The 19,192-nt window shown below is 56.4% G+C and overlaps 1 protein-coding gene across 1 annotated transcript in view; it reads left to right on the top strand.

The window, feature by feature from the left end:
• The first annotated feature begins 1,928 nt into the window (after window positions 1–1,928).
• The window catches only part of CBFA2T2 (CBFA2/RUNX1 partner transcriptional co-repressor 2), a 59,100-nt gene continuing 41,836 nt past the window's right edge, over window positions 1,929–19,192 (top strand). The window contains exon 1 of the mRNA XM_032198446.1: window positions 1,929–1,975. Coding sequence (XP_032054337.1) covers window positions 1,948–1,975 — 28 coding nt within the window. The 5' untranslated portion in view covers window positions 1,929–1,947. The remainder of the gene's footprint in view (window positions 1,976–19,192) is intronic.

Here is a 19,192-nt window from a genome sequence, read left to right as displayed (position 1 = left end):
ACGTTAAATCGAGGCCGATGCGACTAGACGGCTGCTCCTGTCATGTTAGAGCAAGTTTGGATCTGCTCCATCACGGGACTTCTGGACCTGAGAGATGCCAGCAAACTGCAGCCAAGCTGCACTCAGCCAGAGCACAGCCGCTCACCCACAGCTGAGCCTTCAGTGGGTGCCTGACCAGGAGCAACCAGCGCAGAACTGGGGGGATTCACACCCCGTTTGCTGGGAGTGTGATCCTACTGGGAAACAGCAGCCCCGGCCCACAGCTGTAGGCAGGGGCTCCTGCCTTTTCTTCCTGAGCTGTGCAGGGCTCACAGCCCTCGTGGCCTTGTTTGTGAAGGCAGAGACTCGGTGGTGCTTAGGGCGGGCAGTCTGCGTGTCCTTCTCCATCCCAAGAGGTCCCCTCTGCTGGCTAGGAGCCCTGCAAGGGCTGGGCCACTGGACTGCAGGAAGCAAAGAGCCACAGGCACACTGGTACCAGCATGACTTGCCAACTGGTGGCATGGCATCAACCCAGGACAGGAGACCGGGTCCTCACCCTGCTTCCAGGGCCACGTGTGTATTTTATTGGTGGGAACAGAAACCCCAGCTATAACCCAATCTGCAGATGCACAGCTACTTTCTTTTAGGTCTGTTGGGAAGTCCCTGGCCCAGCTGTCCCACCTGCAGTGGCCCTGCAGAGCCTCTCAGGGCAAATTCCTTCAGGACAGGAGCAGCCTTGTGCTTGGTTTTCAGATGCCAGCCAGCCGTCAGCACAGGGCTGGTGCTGCACGTGCAGCCTCGACAAACCCCAGCAGAACTCATAGGCACTTAGAGAAGCTTTCATGATCCAAAATTGCGGCATTGCTGGGCTTGGAGGTACCGACCAGAGGGAAATGGCACCCAAGCTCTGGACTCTGCCAGAGTTTAAACGCCCCCATTTCAGGTCTTTGACTTGGCTTCATCTCATGAGTCTGCCTAAATGAGCTTTTCTGTGCATGGACTCTGGGGAATTTGCAGACAGAGGCGCTGGGAGATGGGCCGGGCCCGTGGCAGAGCTGCTGGCACACAAACCTCCCTCACCAGCGAGGTGACACCGAACCTCACGGTGAGCTGGTGGAGGAGCTCCCGGCCAGCTTCACTCAGAGGAAGGCCGGAGCCGTGACCGCCGCTGAGCTTGCCGAGGAGCCGCGTTCCTCACCCTGGTTGCCCTGCAAGCAGCACGGGGCTCCCCGGACACGCTGTGAGCAGCACTGTGCGGGCAGCACCGCGTCTGGCCCCCAGTTTGTCCCCAGGACAGAGCCGGGACAGTGGGCACAGCGCTCACCGGGCACCAACACGGCCCTGGGGTAACCCGGGCGGCGCGGGGAGGCTCCGCATGGCTGGGAGAGCAGCACAGCGCCAGTGTGGACCTTCCGAAAATCAACGCTAGAAAGCAATTCCCAGTTAAATCCTCACGAAAGACTCAGCTACACTGAATTTCTGAACCTGATTTTTATTTGAAGGGGTCATCGAGAGCGAGACGCCATGCCCCGCATCGTGGCGTCACCGCTTTATTTTGGGGGAGGGAGCCCAAAGCGGGCGGCCGTGTGCTCGGAGCCCCTCCACCGGCCGTGGGGGCACACCGGGGGGGCACACACCGGGGGGGCACACACCGGGGGGGCACAGCCCGGGTCCCCGCCGTGCCGCCCCCCGGAGGCAGGCTGTGGGCGGGCTCTCCCCTTCCCCTCACAGCGCTCCCGGCTCTGGCCGCGCTCCGCTCCGCGCCTTCCCCTCGGCCCCACGGGGAGCCCCCGCGGCGGCGCCCCCGGCCCGGCCCCGCCACCGCCAACAGCGGGGCCCTTCCCGGGCGGCCGGGCCGGGGCAGGCCGCGCCCCCGGGCGCGTCACGGCGAGAGGCGGGCGGGGAAGGGCCGGGCAGGGCCGCGGAGGCAGCGGGAGGAGGCGGCGAGGGGCCGGGCCCGGCCGGGCCATGGTGGGGATCCCGGGGGGCTGCCAGGGTAAGGGGCGCGGCGGCACCGGGGGGGGGGGATCGGGGGGATCCGGGGGAACCGGGGGGGACAGCGCCCGTACCGCGTGGGGATGGGCCGGGATGGGGCGGGCAGGGCCGGGATGGGTGCCCCGGGGGCTCTGCTCCGGCTGCACACAGGCTTGGTGTGTGTGCATGTGGGTGTGTGTGGGAATATATGGACACATGTGCATGTATGTGGACGTATGTGGACGTATGTGTGTGTATGTGGATGTATGTGGATATATATGGACGTATATGCATGTATGTGGATGTATGTGGATGTATATGGGTATATAGGGATGTATGTGGGTGTATGAGGATGTCTATGTGTGTATGTGGATGCACATGGATGTATACAGCCATTACCCATGTGTGTTAGCACACGTTGCACTACCATGCGGTTTCTCTCCCCCAGGCACAGCGCAGGACTGGCTCTGCCCCATCCTGCCGTGAGCCCCGTGGGGCTGGCGGTGCTGAGCAGGGGCGCAGCGGGGTGGGCTGGGGGCTCCCTGCCTCCTGGCAGGATGGGGCAGGCCCCACAACCTGGCTGTGGGGCAGCAGCAGTGGTCCCGGGTCATGGCAGTGGTCGGTGAGCCGTGAGCTGCTGGCACCAACGCTGAGAGGTGATGGGGACCGGGCACGTTTTGCACCCAGGGCGAGTTTTTGGATGTCTTTGCTTGGTTCATGGTGCTGCGGGCACGCCGCTGCCATGTTGTCCTCTTGTCTTTGCAGGCAGGCCGTGGTGTGCTCGGCCGAGCAGGAGCGGACACACGTGTGGGCGTGTGGAGTTGTCGGGGACCCCCTGAGTGTGCCCTGTTGTTTGGGAGTAGGACCGTGAATAACGGGAGCTCTGCTTTCATTAGTTTCTCAAAACAGGGCGTTTATTTCTGGAAGGGTTGCGGTCTCTCTGAAAGCCATGAGGCTGGCAAGAGTGCAGGCAAGGAGCAGGATAAATGGTTTGCACGTGCCCGCCAGGTATTGGCCTCCTGTCGTTCTCACCTATCTGTGTGCAGCAGTTATCTGTAGAGCAATGTGTGTGCTGGGAACGGGGTCAGCACCCTCCCGGGCCGAGGGAGGAAGGACGACGGCTCATGGGCTGCGTGGGCCTTTCGCAGGCTGGACCGTGGCCTCCTCGCGACTCGTTTGTGAGTTGTAGTGCAGAAAAGCACCAAGGGCTTATCGGAACGCTGAGAGGAAATGAGGGAACTTTAAAATGAAGTGTGACTGCTCAAAGGGAAGCAGCACGAAGATAGATGCCAGCTTTAATGTGGAAACCACCCTGCAAGCTACATTCCTGCTGGGAAGAAGGAATTACCCAGGGACGGCAATCGCAGGGGGTGGGTGAATACTTTAGCACGCCGCTCGGTGCGGGGTGCGTGGGGATGTTCTGCGCGAGGTTGTTTTGCCCCCGAGGCAGTTACAAATATTGGTCTATCAAAGCACGCAGACTGGAAACAGCCGGCGGTGAAGACGGCTGCTGCGGGAGGCAGGCGTCGCGATGAGCAAGCTGTGTGAGCAGCAACGTGGGTTTGCAGAAACCTGGCACCTGATCGAGCCGCTCCTAACCTCGCTGCGAGGGAGGGCTCTTCTCTTCGTCTTGGAAAAGGGACCCCACAGAAGGAACTTGGGCGAGACCACCTGCTTTAGCTGCAGTACCCAAAAGTCAGCCGTACGTACCTGGGCTCCTTCCTCTGAGCTCCCTTTACGGGAGAAGCAGGCACTTAGGAGGGAGATTCATCTCTCCTTCCTTGGACACCGCTCTTGGGGTGAGATGAATTATGCTCTGGAGGTGCCTGCTTTTTTTCACAGCCTGCAAGGGGAGCCTGGGATAACGGGCTCAGACTTTGGCAGCGAGGAGTTAGATGAAACAAATCCCACTCAGGGTGTCTGCTCAGGGTGCAGCCTGACGGGTGCAGAGGCTGGTTAGGTTCCCTGTTTCTGTTAGACTGAGCGCTGGGAGTAAAGGCAGCCCTTTAAAATCCCACTGAAGAATAATTGAAGCGAAAGGAAACGATGATCTTGTGCCTGAAGCCAGAGCTTCAGGGGGGATATGCAAAACCAGTTCCTGCCTCGGCTGCGGTGCTTTCTGCAACCTTGGGCAAGTTGTCTGAATGTTTTTCTGGATTGCAGATGAAATGTAAGTCTTCGTGTAGCTGTTCAGTTTGGCAACATAAACCGTGCCTGCCGGCAGGGCTGTTACCCTGGATCCCTTTGGCAGAACCGGCTCAGGAAGCGATTGCATGGGGCCAGAAGCCGGCAGGGATGGCAAGGCCGTGACCAGGGGCAAGAGAGGGGCACAAACACCTGGCACGCAGCGAGGGGGCTCTGCAGATGACTCAGCTGCAGCTACAGCAGCATTTTTTATGCAGCTTTCATACGCCTGTGGCTCGGCTTCCACCGGTGAAGTGCTAATGATAACACTGATGAGCCATGCTGCTGTTTTATGAGGGTAAGCACGTAAATATGTGTCACAGCCGTCAGCAGCTTTATAGACAGAAAGCAGGGAGCGATGTCCTCTTCGTGCCAGGTATTGACCAGGCTGACTGCTAGGACCAGACGTCACTGGTTCTTGTCGCTGGGCCTCGCATCTGCCCCAGAGCACTGCTGGGTTTTATCTTTGGTTTCTAGGAAGTGAGTGATCAGGAGAGACCCGTAATTTGTTTAAGCACAAATTTTGTTCATTGCCTTTGTTACCAGCCCAGGGTTTTCCACTGGGTTGTGAGTAGTTGGCGATATTGGGAGGTTTCCTGATTTCTTTGAGGGAAGTATGACCAAATGCTTCAGTGCTTGCTCTGAAACAGATGATCCAGAAAGAAAGGAGAAATGTGGGACTGCTCTAAAAGTTTGGGCTGTTCCATAGGAGTTTAAGGCGCATGCTGGCTCTCGTGACCATCCCTTTCTTACACCGGTACTTCCAACGTGTAGAAATTAAAATAGGTCTTTGAGGGGCTTGGTATTGATTTTCCTGTGCAGTAACCTAACTGGCTTAAGATGTTACTCCTCCCTTCCACCAGTGTGAGGGAGAGTGAAGCAAACTGACTTTGTAAAGAGTTTTTCTCTGACTTGCAGCTTCTCCGAGGACAGGAAAGAGCGTGTGCTTCAGGCAGAGCGCGGGTCTGGGACTCCCAGAAGCAGGGCAGCAGTGACACGCTGAGCGCCGCTGCCATCGGCCTGAGCTGCCAAGGCTTCACGGCTGCCTCGAGGTGTAGCCACCAGATATCCCCCTCTGACATAAAACGTCCTGGAGGCAGTGCTTGCACCCAGATGGCTGCCCTGAGGGCTGGGGAGCCCCAGGAGAGCTCCCAGCACCTGCCCGGGCCTGAGGGGCTGCAGGAGAGAGGGGAGGGAGCCTGCAGGGGGACGGGGATGGCGTTAAACTGGCAGAGGGCAGGCTCAGGTTGGGTGGCAGGAGGAAATTCTTCATTCCCAGGGTGGCGAGGCCCTGCCCAGGCTGCCCCAGGAGCTGGGGGTGCCCCATCCCTGGGGGTGCCCAAGGCCAGGCTGGGGGGGGCTGGGGGCAGCCGGGGCTGGGGCCCTGACCTCAGAGCTCAGCTAAAACTTCCTCACTCCCTTTCACGCTCTTCTAGAGAGAGAAGCGTTAGCTTCTACAGGTAATAGCTTATCTGGTGATTGGGCTTTGAGGTCAAAGACTGCACGTGTGTTTTCTTCAAAGTCAAGCTTTGCAGCCTCCGTCGAATTTAAAGGATCAGAATATGCAGGCAGGGATTTTCTCCAGGGTGGATTTATGGTGGAATTTAAGGCAGTGTTTAGTAATAGCTCTCAACCTTGAGCTGCAGGGATATTTTCAGAAGATAAATGGCATGCTGTTGTCTTGACTTTGCATCCACAGATGACGCTGAAGCTTCTTGAAATAAAAAATTAAAAAAGAGTAGCAGCAGCCATTTTTTTTCTGAAGATGTCACAGAAGAATCGGCTGACTGCACTTAGTGGATGCTTGCAGAAACGCTGCTGCCTTGCGATGTGGATTTAACAGGCACGCTGGTTTGCTAGCATCAATACCAGCTTCTCCTTGAGCTAAACACATTGAACTGAACACATCTGCTTTTGTGAATCCTTGTGGGCTTTTGGGATTTGGTCTGCCACTTCCTAATGGTCGCTGTAGCAGCACGTTCCTCCAAATACCTCACCTGGGACACTCCCGCCGGGCTGCTGTTTGTGTTTACCTTGCTGTTCCTGGCATACACGACTTGGAGTATCTTAAATTCCCCCCAAATCCAGAAGTTGCAGAGCGTGAGGGATTGGCCGTGACGTGGCAGAGCAGGGCTCTGACATGGCACAGCTGCGTAACCTCGACCCAGACTGCTGAGAAAGAGCTGTGAGAAAATCTGTACAGAGATAAGAGAAACCGAAATTACAGCCAGAGGACCCTGAGTCACCCCAGGACTCGAGAAGGCAAAGAAGCGAAACGGGGAGGTACCAAATCCTGAAGCAAGGAGAGGGCAGGGTGCTTGGTGTGCTCTGCCAGGGAGCGGGGAGGACCAGTTGGGTCGAGCACTGGGGGCACTGGTGGGACTGGGCTGGTGGCAGGCAGCAGCTGGGCAGCGCTGGGGAGCCGAGCCAGGGACCTTCCCTGACGCCTGCCGGCCAGCAGAGACTCTTCAGACGCCTTATCAGGAGTGGTGAGCACACAAATGCTTCGCCTAATAACTCATTACAGCCCAGCTATCTTCTGTGTGTGTGTTAGCCAACAAATATTTGCTTTATACTTTTAAGTTTCTGTGTATCCTGCCTGCGGAGTCTCTCTGCATCTGGCCGGAGGTGCCTGAACGCGCTGAGCTGGAGGCGTGAGGCCGGCTCCTGCAGCGGGCTCGCGGGCGGCAGCGTGGACAGGGAAAATGCTCAACCTCTCCTTGCCTTCAGGGGAAGGGGGGAAGACGGCGGCTGCTCCTTCGTGCCTGCCTGCTGGGCCAGCGTGGGTGCCCGCAGCCCGTCCTCTCCTCCAGGCCCTTTCGTTGCAGTTCCGTGAGTACGGGGGGAGGCAAAATCTTTCAGTGGCTTTGGGTCAGGCAGAAAATTAATTTAACTTTTTAAAAGGATCTGAACGCTCGCTGCGTGGTACTTCCAGGTGCAGATGAGGATGGTTTGTTTGTTTGAGGTGAGGGCAGGTAATTGCACGAGCAGGGGAGGCTCTGCAGTCAGGATGTTGAAACAGAAAGAAGTCAAATGGTTTCCATCTTCCGCCCCCTCCGGGCACGCTCTTTTGCATCAAAACACCCAGCGGAGCAGATCCGCAGTCAGGAGCCTTCCCTCCTCCTCCCTGGCTAGGTCTGGGGGGGCCGAGAAGCCACTGCCGAGCTGTGACAGTGACGCTCTGAGCTTTGAGGGGAGAGGAAAAACTCTCGGCGGCGTTTGCCTCCCTGGCAGCACATCCGTGGGTCGGCAGTTGGGTTTATCTTGTGACATCATTAGGATCTCTGACATTTCTAGCTTAGGAACAATAACTCTCCTTATCCGTCGTCATGTTTTTCTAATTAAAGACAAAGCTTGGTAAATATTTTTTAAATGATTGAATTTCCCAAGTATGGGAAACACATGTTGGGAGTCAGGCTCCCCGAGCCCCGCGCGCCTGTTCCCAGCGCGGCCCTTTGAGCGTGCGAGTGCAGATGCAGCTTTGGAGCTGTGGGTGACAGGTTTATCTGGGATGATTGGCAAGGATTTATAAACCAAGGGGGGATTTACTTAGCTCTCGCTCCCTCCTCTTCCCTCTTGCCTCCCCCCCGACCCCAGTCTCAGAAATAGGAAATTGGGATCACATTAAACCCTAATTGGTTTGGCTCCAGCGATAGCTCGGTGGCTGCCAAATAGTTAATTTATTGTGTGAGAGTTTGGCCATGTGTTGAGAGGCAAATTTGCTGTAAGCGAGGGATCTTTGTGAACTGTAGATCCATTCATGTGCCAGGTCCTGTTTACAAGGCAGGGAGCGGGCAGACGGGCAGGAGGCTGCTTTCCATGACAATCGGGGATGGCGAGGGGGGACCGAGCCCCGGCCCCCCGTGACGCAGGCTTCTCCTTCTTCCTTCCTTTCCCCCATCCGAAATGCTCTCAGAAACAGTTGCATGAAAGAGCTTAGAGCGGTTTTAGCCAGACCGTGCGATAGGCGTTTGGAAACCGCCGCTAGATGAGATGTGGGAGGCTCTCCAGAGAGAAAATGCATCTGCGCTGGAGATAACAGCAGGCCCGGGCTGTCACCTCTGAGCGGGGCCAGGTGGGGAGTCCCCGGGGTGGGGAGATTGCTTTTCCTCTACCAGGCGAGGAGGGGGCGAGCGGGAATTGCGGATCTGGCTGCCTCCCTGCGCTCTTTGTTCCTCCCCTGCTGCAGGAGGTGGCCTGGGCTGGGGGCCGTGCCCGGCCCTGAGCTGCTGCGCTCGGACCCGGAGCTGCCTCAGGCTCCCGTGACGGCCTCTGCAGGCTGGGCTCCAGCTTGAAGCACAGCAGGCCTTATGTAGGTTGTCCCCTCGTCCCCCGAATGGGAGTTATTGGGACCGGAGGGGGTGCCGCAGCCTGGGTTAAATCCTCCTGCTCCTGGCGGGGCTCGGGGTTTGGAGCCTGATTTGCGAGAGGCCGCGTGAGGAATCGATCGGCGGCGGTACCGTTTTCTTTCATTCCTTGCTGAGTTAAATGACAAACTTGATGTGAGGGAGCTGCCTCCAGCTCCGAGGCAACAGAATTACGACTGCCGTGCTCAGCGGTGCCCTTTCCGTGTCAGCTGCTATTTCCATTGTGGACTTGATACCTGAAGGCTCAATATTGTGACCCTTTAATTTTCAGCTGCTAAAGTGTACCGTGCACGTCGGCTAAAAGGGAAGAGCTGAAAGGGGAATTTGAAATAGTTGTGCTGTGGAAGCAGTGTGTTTCTTTGGATATTTCTTAAGTGCTGAGTGTTTAGGAGAAATTGATAGGTAGCAGCAATGCACGCTTAGCAATACTTCTCCTTCTGTAACTCGTGCTTCCTGGGATGTAATAAAATCCATTAAGTTCTATTTATGATCCAGGGCCCAATATAGTAATAGTTTTATTTGGGTAATTGTGGCTGTTCTGCTGATAATCAGAAGACTGCGAACTCCCAGCCCTACTACAAAAGTCAGGCAGTGTATTTTGGGGGGTGCAATGCTGGTGTGGCCAGGTTTTCTGAGGAACCGGAGCCAGGTCGGTTCAGCAAAAGAAGCTGGGATCGAGCCCAGCCTCTTTGGGACCAAGCCCTGCCCACGGTGGCCTCTCTGTCCCCTGCATGTCACGTTTGGGCTGGGCTGCCCTGGGTTTGCTGGGCTGGCCCCGAGGTGCCAGCAGTGCTGGGCAGCACTGAGGCTTTATGGAGACAAATGGGACAGGTATTAAGCAAGCAGCGCCCGTCTGTTTGGAAGAACGGCTTTTTCATCCAGAGGTCTGAACGCAGGTTAAACATTTCTCGAGGAGCCGCCCCTCGCTTTCTCATCTTCTGCTTAGTTTGAAACGCAGCCACCTCTGGGCTGAACGGCTGTAATTACTTTACAGCACATAGCACTCGCACCACGTTTGGCAGGAAGCGAGGAGGAACACTGTACAGCACTGCAAGACAAAACAGAGATCAACAACTGGGATTTTTCTCAAAGAGCTGATCTGTCTCCTCTGCCAATTAAACCCGCGTTGGACAGAAGCCTTATGCCCATTTCGCTTTTGCGATGCGAACGTGGCGTTTTCAGCACACAGCCCGTGTTTACGGGGAGCCTTACAGCAGCAAGTTCCAGCCAGAAAATCTCCCTAGCTCTTCGCTTTCCTTCTGCTGTTTGCTCCCTCGTTCGCACTGCAGCTGCTAATGGATCACCTGCCCGTGTGAGTAACGGCACAAGCCGTGCGTGACGTGGGGCTGAGCAGCTCAGCCGCCCTCAGGAAGGTTGTCTGTCCTAGACCTTCCCAAATCAGGGAGCACTGAAGAACCCTCAAGCCCAACTTGAGATCACTTGTGTCAGCTTTAACAGCTGCCTCCTCTCTGAGCCTAGACATCTCCTTCGGGATATTTCAGTGCTTCTGCCATGGCTGGGTGTACGAACAAGCTGAGGTGTCCAGGTTTTCAGCCTTCTGTGCATTCCCTACTCCCTTCTCCTTCCCCAGGTCGTAGCTGGAAGTCATTATACTTGATATCCTTATCACGGAGCCATCTGATAAATTTTTGCCAGGAGCTCTGCTTAGAGACAGAAAGGAAAGGTAGCAATGAGAATGGTTTCCAAACGAATAAAGAAAATGTCAACTCAGCGGCAACCTTGAAGTTGAGCAGATCTGGGAGAGCATCCCTGGGACAGCCACAGAGAGAAAGCAGCTCCAGGCTGTGGGTGGAGAAGCAGAGAGGCAGGAGCAGATCCTCCTCCTGGGCTCTGTCACCGTCCATCCGTGCCTCGTTGTGCCGAGGGGGAGAGGAGGCTGTGCACCAGAGGGAGGCATTTCCTCATGGCACACGGAGCGGCTGATAACAGAGGGCGTCACCTCCAGGTACGTTCAGCACCGCGCAGAGGTGGGAGACGCACGGTGCCACAGCTGCCTTCCTGTCCTCTGGTCTCCACTTCTTCAGCCAAACCAGCCCTCCCCTATAAATGTGCACGCAGAAAGGAGGGGCAGGGATGTGGAGACGCCCGCAGCAGCTTTTCGTAGAGGTGGTAGATCTGACCACGAGGTAACCGAGACCAAAATCAGCATCGTGCAAACAGGAGCTGCGGCTGAATCGCCTGCACCCGTGTACTGCTGTGCATTTACTCCTCGGCTGCACAAGGTCTGACCCCGTAGGTTGCAGTTCTTGGTCCACGAGCCACCAGCTTTCAGAATAGACTGATCAGTGCCTTTTCCTTTCCCCAAGGGGTGGATTTTTTTCCGTGAAAGCGTGGCCAGCCCTCGGGATCTAGGTGTGCCTGGCGCCTGGAGATGAACTGGATGGAAGCTTCTTAGGAAGAATCTTAGACCGCAGCAGATTGCCCTCTTTTGGGAAGCTCATGGGGCTGGAATACAGTCCTTTGCTTTACATTTTAATGCTATTCTTCCTCCTTCTGGATGTGTGCAGGTTTTCCATACAGCAGAGCATTTATTTCATGGTTCCCATCACTTGACAGGACAATGTTTTCAAGCCTTCTTCTGTGTCTTTCTGATCTTACTCGTTTGGGATGTGCTGTTCCAACACCAGCCTGCAAAAGTCTTTCCTGGATGTGTTAACGGCCTGAAATGCTGTTTGTTTTTATCCTGCTCTTTGGGAACTTTCAGTGCAGTTGTGTTTTCTGCAGCTTAGTTGGGCCGAAAGCAAGAGAGGGTCCAACGGTGGAAACAAATCTGTCAGTTTAATCCCGTGGCTTTCCATGCCAGCTGCCCTGCAAACCCAAGAGACATTCAAACATTTTTAAATGATTTATTTTACAAGGCTTTGTACGGTGCTGTGGCCACGACGTTGGGAGCTTTGCTCTTTGCTTTGGACTTTCAGGTTCTGCCTTGCCAAAATGAGAAGCGGAGGCACTGACAACATCTGACAGTCGTGGTACAGCTCGACAGACGCTGGAAAGATGCCGAGGGCGCTCTCCCCACGCCACAGCATGTGTGGAATGGGTACCTGAGGGTCATGACACAACACAGGTCCTCTGTATGGGGTCCTCCCGGCTTTATTTAAATGTGAAGTCCTCAGTCGCTGCAGCCACCATCCCGTCAGGTTTTATTTTCTGTTCAATAATTACAGCAGCTTCCCTTGAGCCCCATACCTCTAATTAAGAGAGCTAAGTTAGATATAAAGTTAAGGGAATGAGATGCATTCTATTTTTATGGTCAAATATGCTTAAAAAATACAGCCTGCAGGCTGAGTCACTGCTCCTGGATGTTATTTACCGCACCCGGTGCTTTCCTCCAGCCTCTGCCAGCACCGGTGACACCGCACAGGCTGCAGCGAGCGTTTTGGGCAGGACCAGGTGATGATCTCGGAGCTTTTCTCCAACCTTCATCGTTGTTCTGTGTCCCTGAACGGGCAGCAGCTCCTCAAAAGCAGAGCCCCCCGAGCTCTGCCCTGTTCGCAGCAGGGTTTGCAGCCAGCTGCCCCCTCAGCTCCACGGCGGCCGGGGTGATGCTGGGCGCCCCGCAGGAAAGGCCAGGCGGGCTCAGCTGGGTGAGGACATGCAGGAGCCAGCTGCCTGCTGACCACGTTTCTCTGGCGTGGGATGATCCTGTGGCTCAGCCCGAACAGCCAGGGTGAGGACGGTGCGAGGGACAGGCCGGCCTCCGTCCGTGTAGCACGCCAGGAATTTCAATCTGTCGCCGCTGGTAGCGTCCAAATGGCCGTGCCGCTCCGAGCGGCTGCTCCCTGAACGGAGATGCACCTCTCTGCACCTGTTTTATAACACTGAGGCAAAATATTCAGGGCATCCAAATAGTTTATACCCCAGCAAACATGTTCTGGCAGCGGGACCGTGAGTTTCCATCTCATTAAGCTGTTGGCAAAGCTCTGGTAATTCCAGTCACTGATACAGCGCAGGAATCCTCCCCCAGCGCGCCTGGTTGTGTCAGCTCGGAGCATCGCTGCTTTTCCTCAGCGGCTGCGTGTTTACACTCGAGGGTCAGAGAAAGTGTTGAAATGTCACTTCTGAGCCGCTGGGACGAGGTCTCGCCGGGGCAGCAAACAAGTGTCAGAGGAGCTTTGTGCGGTGAGCACACGGCGATTGCTGCACCTAGGCTGCACTGAGGAGCCGTTTTCAAACACACATGAGTGTTTAATGCAAAACCTGGCCCCGGGTCTCGGTTTCGCAGAGGCTTGAAGAGGCTGAGTAATAGCAGAACACCAGAGCAGAGGTCCCGGGCTGCACCACAGCCCACGCTGGCAGCCAGCTGCGGGTTTCACCGTGTCTCCGCTGAGCCAGGTGAGATTGTGGTGTCCTTGGGCTCCTCTGAGTTGGGATTTGTTGGAGGGGTGGCACGCAGGTGGCAGAAGGCAGGGGAAAGCTGCCCTCAGCACCGCTGCGGGTGTCACGGTGCCCTCACAGGCTGCCCTCCCTGCCCCGCGTTGCGTTACGCGGCTTAAGGCAGGCACACACGAAATTCATTTCAGAGGCCCGCTGTCCAGGCCCGGAGACGAAGGAATGTTTTAGTCGGGCTTTTATGAAGTTTGTATGCTTTATCAAAGCTCCTATTGTTCCCTCATTAAGGCGGGATTATCCCGCTGGGGTCATCCCTTCTGCATGGGTCAAGGAAACGGCCTCGCTCCCTTGTTGTAGTAAATTTGGGGCTGCAGGACCGGGCCGTGAAACAGGCGAGGTGAGGGGGAGGCCGAGCACAGCGGGCACAGCGACCTGGGTTTTTGGGGCTGGGACCCACAGGGAGCTGTGAGCATCATCCACTCAGGCGGGCTCGGCTGCAAAGAGATCTCCCACGCCTCTCACCACGCGCAGGTCCCATCTCCTGGCCTGCTCCTCTCGTTCCATGGCCTCTGCTGCTGATGTGATCCTGAGGGCATGAAGCCAGAGCGTTTCCATCTTCCCAGACGAGCAGTTGGTTTAAAAACCTTTTAGTTTGCATAAGGACCAATCACAGAGCTGTAGGGGTTGGAAGGGACCTCCAGAGATCACCAACTCCCCCCCCCAAAGCAGTTCCCTACAGCAGGCTGCCCAGGGAGGCGCCCAGCCGGGCCGTGAATATCTCCAGAGGAGACCCCCCAGCCTCCCTGGGCAGCCTGTCCCAGCGCTCCGGCACCCTCACCGTGAAGAAATTCTTTGGCATCTTGGTTCAGAACTTCCTAGGCTCTATCTTGTGACCATTGCGCCTTGTCCTGTCCTCACAGACCACTGAGAAGAGGTTGGCCAAATCCCTCTGTCTCCCACCCCTCAGGTATTTATACACATCGATGAGCTCTCCCCTCAGTCCTCTTCTCCAGGCTGACCAGCCCCAGGTCTCTCAGCCTTTCCTCACAGGGGAGATGCTCCAGGCCCCGTATCATCTTAGTGGCCCTCCCCTGGACTCTTCCCAGAGTTTGTTTGCCCTCCGCTGGACTCATCCCAGAAGATCCCCGGCTTTCTTGTACTGGGGAGCCCAGGACCAGAGGTAATCCAGTTGCCCCCTGGGCTCTCTTGAGCTAATTCCCTGAACCTGTCACTTTTGTCTTTGCAACTTTTATTTTTTTGCCCTCAGATTATCTCCTTCCTTCCAAACTACGCTCCATCTGGTGGACCTTTTCTCCATAAGGCTGTGATTCTGAATTAGGCTCAACTCCTCCAAAACTCAGTGCTCGGCAGCAGGTAGCTCCTCTTGCTGACCTTGTGCCCGGAGGTTTGGCTGGGTTCCTGTGTGTGTCCCAGCGGTCCCCGCTGTTTGCAGGTGCTCTTCGTGTGCTCCTGCTACAAACGGCCTCACTGGCGAATTTGGGCTTGCAGGAGGAGGGTGCAGGGCCCGGGTGCGAGCTCGGGGCACCCCGTGCTGGTGGCGTGCTGCCGAGTCAGCCCACCGTGACCGCGCCACCCTCATGCACCTGCCCTGGCTGCGACCCACAGCAGTGCCGGCTGTATAGGGCGCACGGTTTTGCCCAAAGCTAACCTCATGCAAACGAGTCTCACTCGCCTTAAAATCACCACGCAAGGTTTCGGGGTGCTCGGGCCGGGAGCAGCTGGGTTAGCGGCCGCAGGAGCCGTGCGTGGCCCCGAGGAGGGCAGGAGCTGCTGGAGCAGCGAGCCGCTCCTGCTGCCAGGTGCTCGCCTCCAGCTGCAGCTGCTCCGTCTGCAGAAACAGGTGGGGAGGCTCGGGAGAGCCAGCAAAACACAGCTGGGAAAAGTTAAGAAGGAGACGTGCAGCGTGCCGCCTCACCTGGGCAGAGCCGACCCCGCAGCAAAATTGCCGGCAATAAACACAGCTTCACCTCGGCTCCGGGTGGGATTAGTGAAACGAAGAGGAAGTAAATGTACGCTTGAGATGCTTTTTTTTTTTTCTCCTTCTTCCTCTCGTTAGTAGCACAGCCAAATCAAATCAACTATTTCAAGAATGCTGCCTTGTAACTGGGCGCACCATCGGCTCCAACCCCGCTTTGGAGAAGCTTTGCTGGTGAACGTTTCGTTTTCATCTCCTCCCCCAAGCTTTTAGTGCTGGGTTTTTACATTAAGAGGTTCCTTTCGCGTTGCTTTCCCTGAGCTGTCTGTATTTTTTTTCAATGACTTGCGGTGTAGAAAATCAAGGTTTCGACAGCTGCTGAAGTTTCGAGTTTGGTGCGTCTGCGTTGTGGATCGAAGGTAATTTTTGGCCTCTTCCTCTTCCCCCCCCGGGCACGTTAATGAACGGCAGCACGCAGGCTGCTCGCTTCTGGCTCTTGGCGCTTGCCTGCTGAGTGGGGTGGGTGGAAGCCCTCCGCCTGCTTTGGTGCGGTGCTCGGCTCCAACGCTCCTCTCGCTCTGTTGGAGCTTCTCCTTGAGCCGCCTGAGCGTTTTTCTGCGCCGTGCTGGGTTGGGCAGGGAGGCCGGCAGGGCTCAGCACGCAGGTAGCAGAGCACTTCGGGTGGAAAGGAAGCCCTGAGAGCTTCGGGCGGCTTTCTCCTCATTTCCTCCTTGCCATCCAGCTGATGCAGCCGGGCGTTTTGTCGTGCAGCCTCAGTGTGGAAGCGCTCAGGTGCGTGGCAGCAGGCGGGGATGCGCCTCTGGCTGAGCTGGGTCACCCTGAACCCGCCGGGGGTGGCTGCAGCAGGGTTTGGGTGCAGGTCTGGGGGGGTCTTCACGGGGGAGCTGATGCCTCTGGCAGGTCGGGGCCTTCTCCTTAGCTGGGCTGGCTTTTAGCTTCTGCACGTTATATCCTGAATGCTTTTTTTTTGGCCTGTTTTTCTTCAGCCATCTCTCGGGAGAAGCAGCGTGGTTCTGTTGAGCCTTGATGTTCTGTACCGACGTGGTTTCGTTGAACAAGGTTGTTTCGGGAAGGTGGTGAAGAATATTCTGCTGGTGGAACGGGGATGTTTGTCGGGGCAGACGCTTCCCTGGGCACAACACGCGCTTGGGAGAGCGGGACGCGCCCTGGGTGTGCCATTTATCTAGGGTACACCATGGGATAAACGCCATGGGATAAATCTGTACTTGCTGATCTGAGTGGGGTCCCTCGGCATCCTGCTGGAGCTCTGGCTGTCCCACTGTCTCCGTGCTCCGGGTGACTCTTGCAGGAGGGTTGGGGTTTTGTTTCCCATAGGCAAGGGGAGCGCTTCTGCCTGCTGCTGACTGAAGGTGCCAAGCGGCATCCTCGGCTCGGGGTTCCCTGTTCGAAGCTTTGCTCTCAAAACGTGGCCGTGTGAGGGGGAAGCGGCTGTGAAATCGGCCGGGGTGGGAGCTCAGCGTGCCAGCTGCGGCACCGCACCGTGTGTAGGGACTGGAGGGCACCGGAGTGCCGATGTGCCAAAATCCTGCCTGCCCCTCGCTTTCACGAAGGCCTCAGGACGGCGGCGAGGCCGGGGAGCCATCCACAGCATGGGCCCCAGGGCACCCACATCACGGAGGTTACAGGGGATTTGGGGCCAGAGGAGAAAAACTCAGCTAGCGCCTGAATGTAGCTTTTCACCCTCTTAAAATTCTTCTGTTTTTATTAAGCGTGAATCCCAGATGCTAAAAAGTATTTTTCCAGACATGGTTGTAGTGTCTCGCTGTGTATTTTCCGCTAAATTGCTGAATTATTGTTTTCTTTCTGGCCTTCGGTTTTTTCCTAGCTTTATCTTTTTGTCTGGATGTTTCAGATGGCTAAAACTTGTTTCTGTTCAGCATACCGATCTGTGAACTCCCATGGGAGGCAGAATTCTCACCAAGCGATTGCATAGGACAGGAATGCTGGCTTTTTTTCCTGGAAACTTGTAAACATGAACTTCCTGTTGACATGAACTGTAAATCTGCAAACAGGCTGCACTGCTGACAGAAGATGGAGGTAATAAAATCTTAGGTCCTCGTTCCCTGCGTTTGGCCCTCCTTGGGCTGTGTCCAAACGCCCCAAAGGCGGCGGAGCCAAGTGAAGGGAACCTGCTGGTTGTTCTCCAACTCTGGGAATGAGCCTTTCTTAAACTTACTATTTATTTTTCCTCATCTGTAGGCACCCAAATATGGATGCAGTCCTAACAGAAGCCAGTTGGGGACTCTCACAACCCCAGTGGCTGTGGAGCGATGCTTCATCGCTTGTTTTCTTCCTTTGTTTCTCCTCCAGAGAGCTGATCCTCAGTGTCAGGGAGTTAACTCTCCTGCGTCCCGAGCAGGCGTTTTTGGATAACGAGCCAGCCAAATTTTGGCAGCTGTTAAGAGCCTCTGCATGTTACCGCCCATGTCCCTTAACCTTGCTTTTATTCCTACCTCCAAGAGGAGAGCTGGTGGGAAGCGTAAGCCGGTGGAGTTGTTGTCACCTTCCACGCTTGGCTCTCCTGCATCTTGTGCATCTGCCAGTGCCAAGGCAAAGGTGCCACAGCCTGCTGGGGGGCGAGCAGCAGCGCAGGGAGGACGTCCTCATGGTTCCCCGTGCCTCTGATTTTTTGGGGTGCTGCCTCACTGGGCTGCTGTGGGTGGCGGAGGCAGGCAGCAAGTGGCTGTGCGGCATCATTGGGGTGCTGGAGCTCTCCGTGCCACCGCAGCAAGGGGTGGAGGCAAGTGAGAAGGTGGTGGAAGCAGAATGGAGACGTGGAGCAGAAATCAGGTGAGAAAGGGTGGTGGTGGAAGGAGGACAAGGAGCCAGGAAGGCAGGAGGAACGGTTGCAGGCCACCAAAACGCACAAGAGAAGGAATGGGGGCAAGGAGCATCGGGCAGGGTAAAAGCAGAGAAGGCAGAGCCGGGTGGAGGCTGCGCTCCCTCAACGAGCTCGCCGTTAATTAATATTTTCTCATGTGGCAGCGGCGGGGCGTGGATGCGATCCAGCCCTTCTCCGCCTGACCTCCGCGCTCGCCGCCGCTCTGGCTTCTCGCTGGCTTCCTGCCCGCAGCGAAACCGCAACCTTTCCGCCTGCTCCGGGCAGGGGGGGAGAGAGGCACATGGCAGCGGTGTAAGGGGAGCCTCCCGCAGCCGTCTGCGCCTGGGTGGGCGTGCTGGGGCTTTCGTAAACTAATAGCTCCCAGCAGTGCTACTAAATCAGACTTGGTGGAGCCAGGAGCGGGGAGCTTGGAATGCCGGCCAGGCACAAAGGGCTGCGCTGGTTTTGTTGTGTTTTTTTTTTTTTTTTTTTTTTTCCTTTTTTTTTTTTTTTGTCGGCTGTTTGTTTCTTCGCCCCCAAACCTCGCTGTGTGTTACGGGCCTAGCGGCCCGGCAAGCCGACTGAGAGCAGAAGAGGAGCCGGCAAAGACAGGCTCGGGGAAGAAAAATGGTGAAAAATTAAAAATAAGAAACCAGAAGGGAAGTCACCGTTGAAAACGTGGTTTTTTGGCTGTTCAGCGAGGCGGGGAGGGAGGGAGCCCCGCTCGGCGCTAAACCTGCAAAACCACCAAAGCTGTGGCAGCAACTGGGACGGGCTCCGCCGGGAACCCTGCTGCAAGCCCCCAGTTGGGGTTTCGCTGGGTGAAAAGGACAAACCAGAACTGAGGAATTTTTTTTAAGCACCTTACAGGGAGGCTGCAGCGTGGCTGAGAAACTTGGCTTTTTTTAATCAAGGTTACCGGGTTAGTGGCAAGTAAATCCCCAAGGAAATAAAGCTGCTTTGGTGCATGTTGATAGCAGGAGGTGGCTGGGCTGTGGGATGTGGAGCTGCCGCCTGGTTTGAGGGGCTGGGACAGGGGCAGGGGCACCCGGTGTGCCTGCCACCAGATCCGTCACCGGCACGCTCGAGTCAAGCTTGGGAAGCGCTCACAGATGCAGCCGTCCCCAGGGGCAGGAGGGAAGGGAAACGATGATAAAGGGCGAAAAAGGCTCCTGGTAAAGCAGCCCGAGATAAGGAAAGAAAAGCAGCTCCTGGGGGAGAAGTCTCAGCCCGGAGGAGGGAAGCGAATGGTGGCAGGAGGGATGGGGAGCTGGGGGGGTTTGGGGAAGAGCAGGGCCGTGGCCGCCTCGGCTGAGCCTGAAGCTCGGCGTCCAAGGGGCACCTCGGGAACCTCCGCGGCGCCGCTGTTGATTTTGCACCTTTTGACCTTGCCCTTTGGAAAATATTGCCGGGCTGCAGGGCTGCCGAGCGAGGCCTAATCCTCTGCAGGCCGGGCTCTCCTCTCTCCAAGCAGCATTACTCATTTTTTCCGCATTTCTGTGTTTGGTTTAAATGCCCGTGACAATTACAGAGACT

This window comes from Aythya fuligula, chromosome 16 (assembly GCF_009819795.1).
Source record: "Aythya fuligula isolate bAytFul2 chromosome 16, bAytFul2.pri, whole genome shotgun sequence".
Classification (NCBI taxonomy): Eukaryota; Metazoa; Chordata; class Aves; order Anseriformes; family Anatidae; genus Aythya; species Aythya fuligula.
This window is presented reverse-complemented; position numbering and strand designations above follow the sequence as displayed.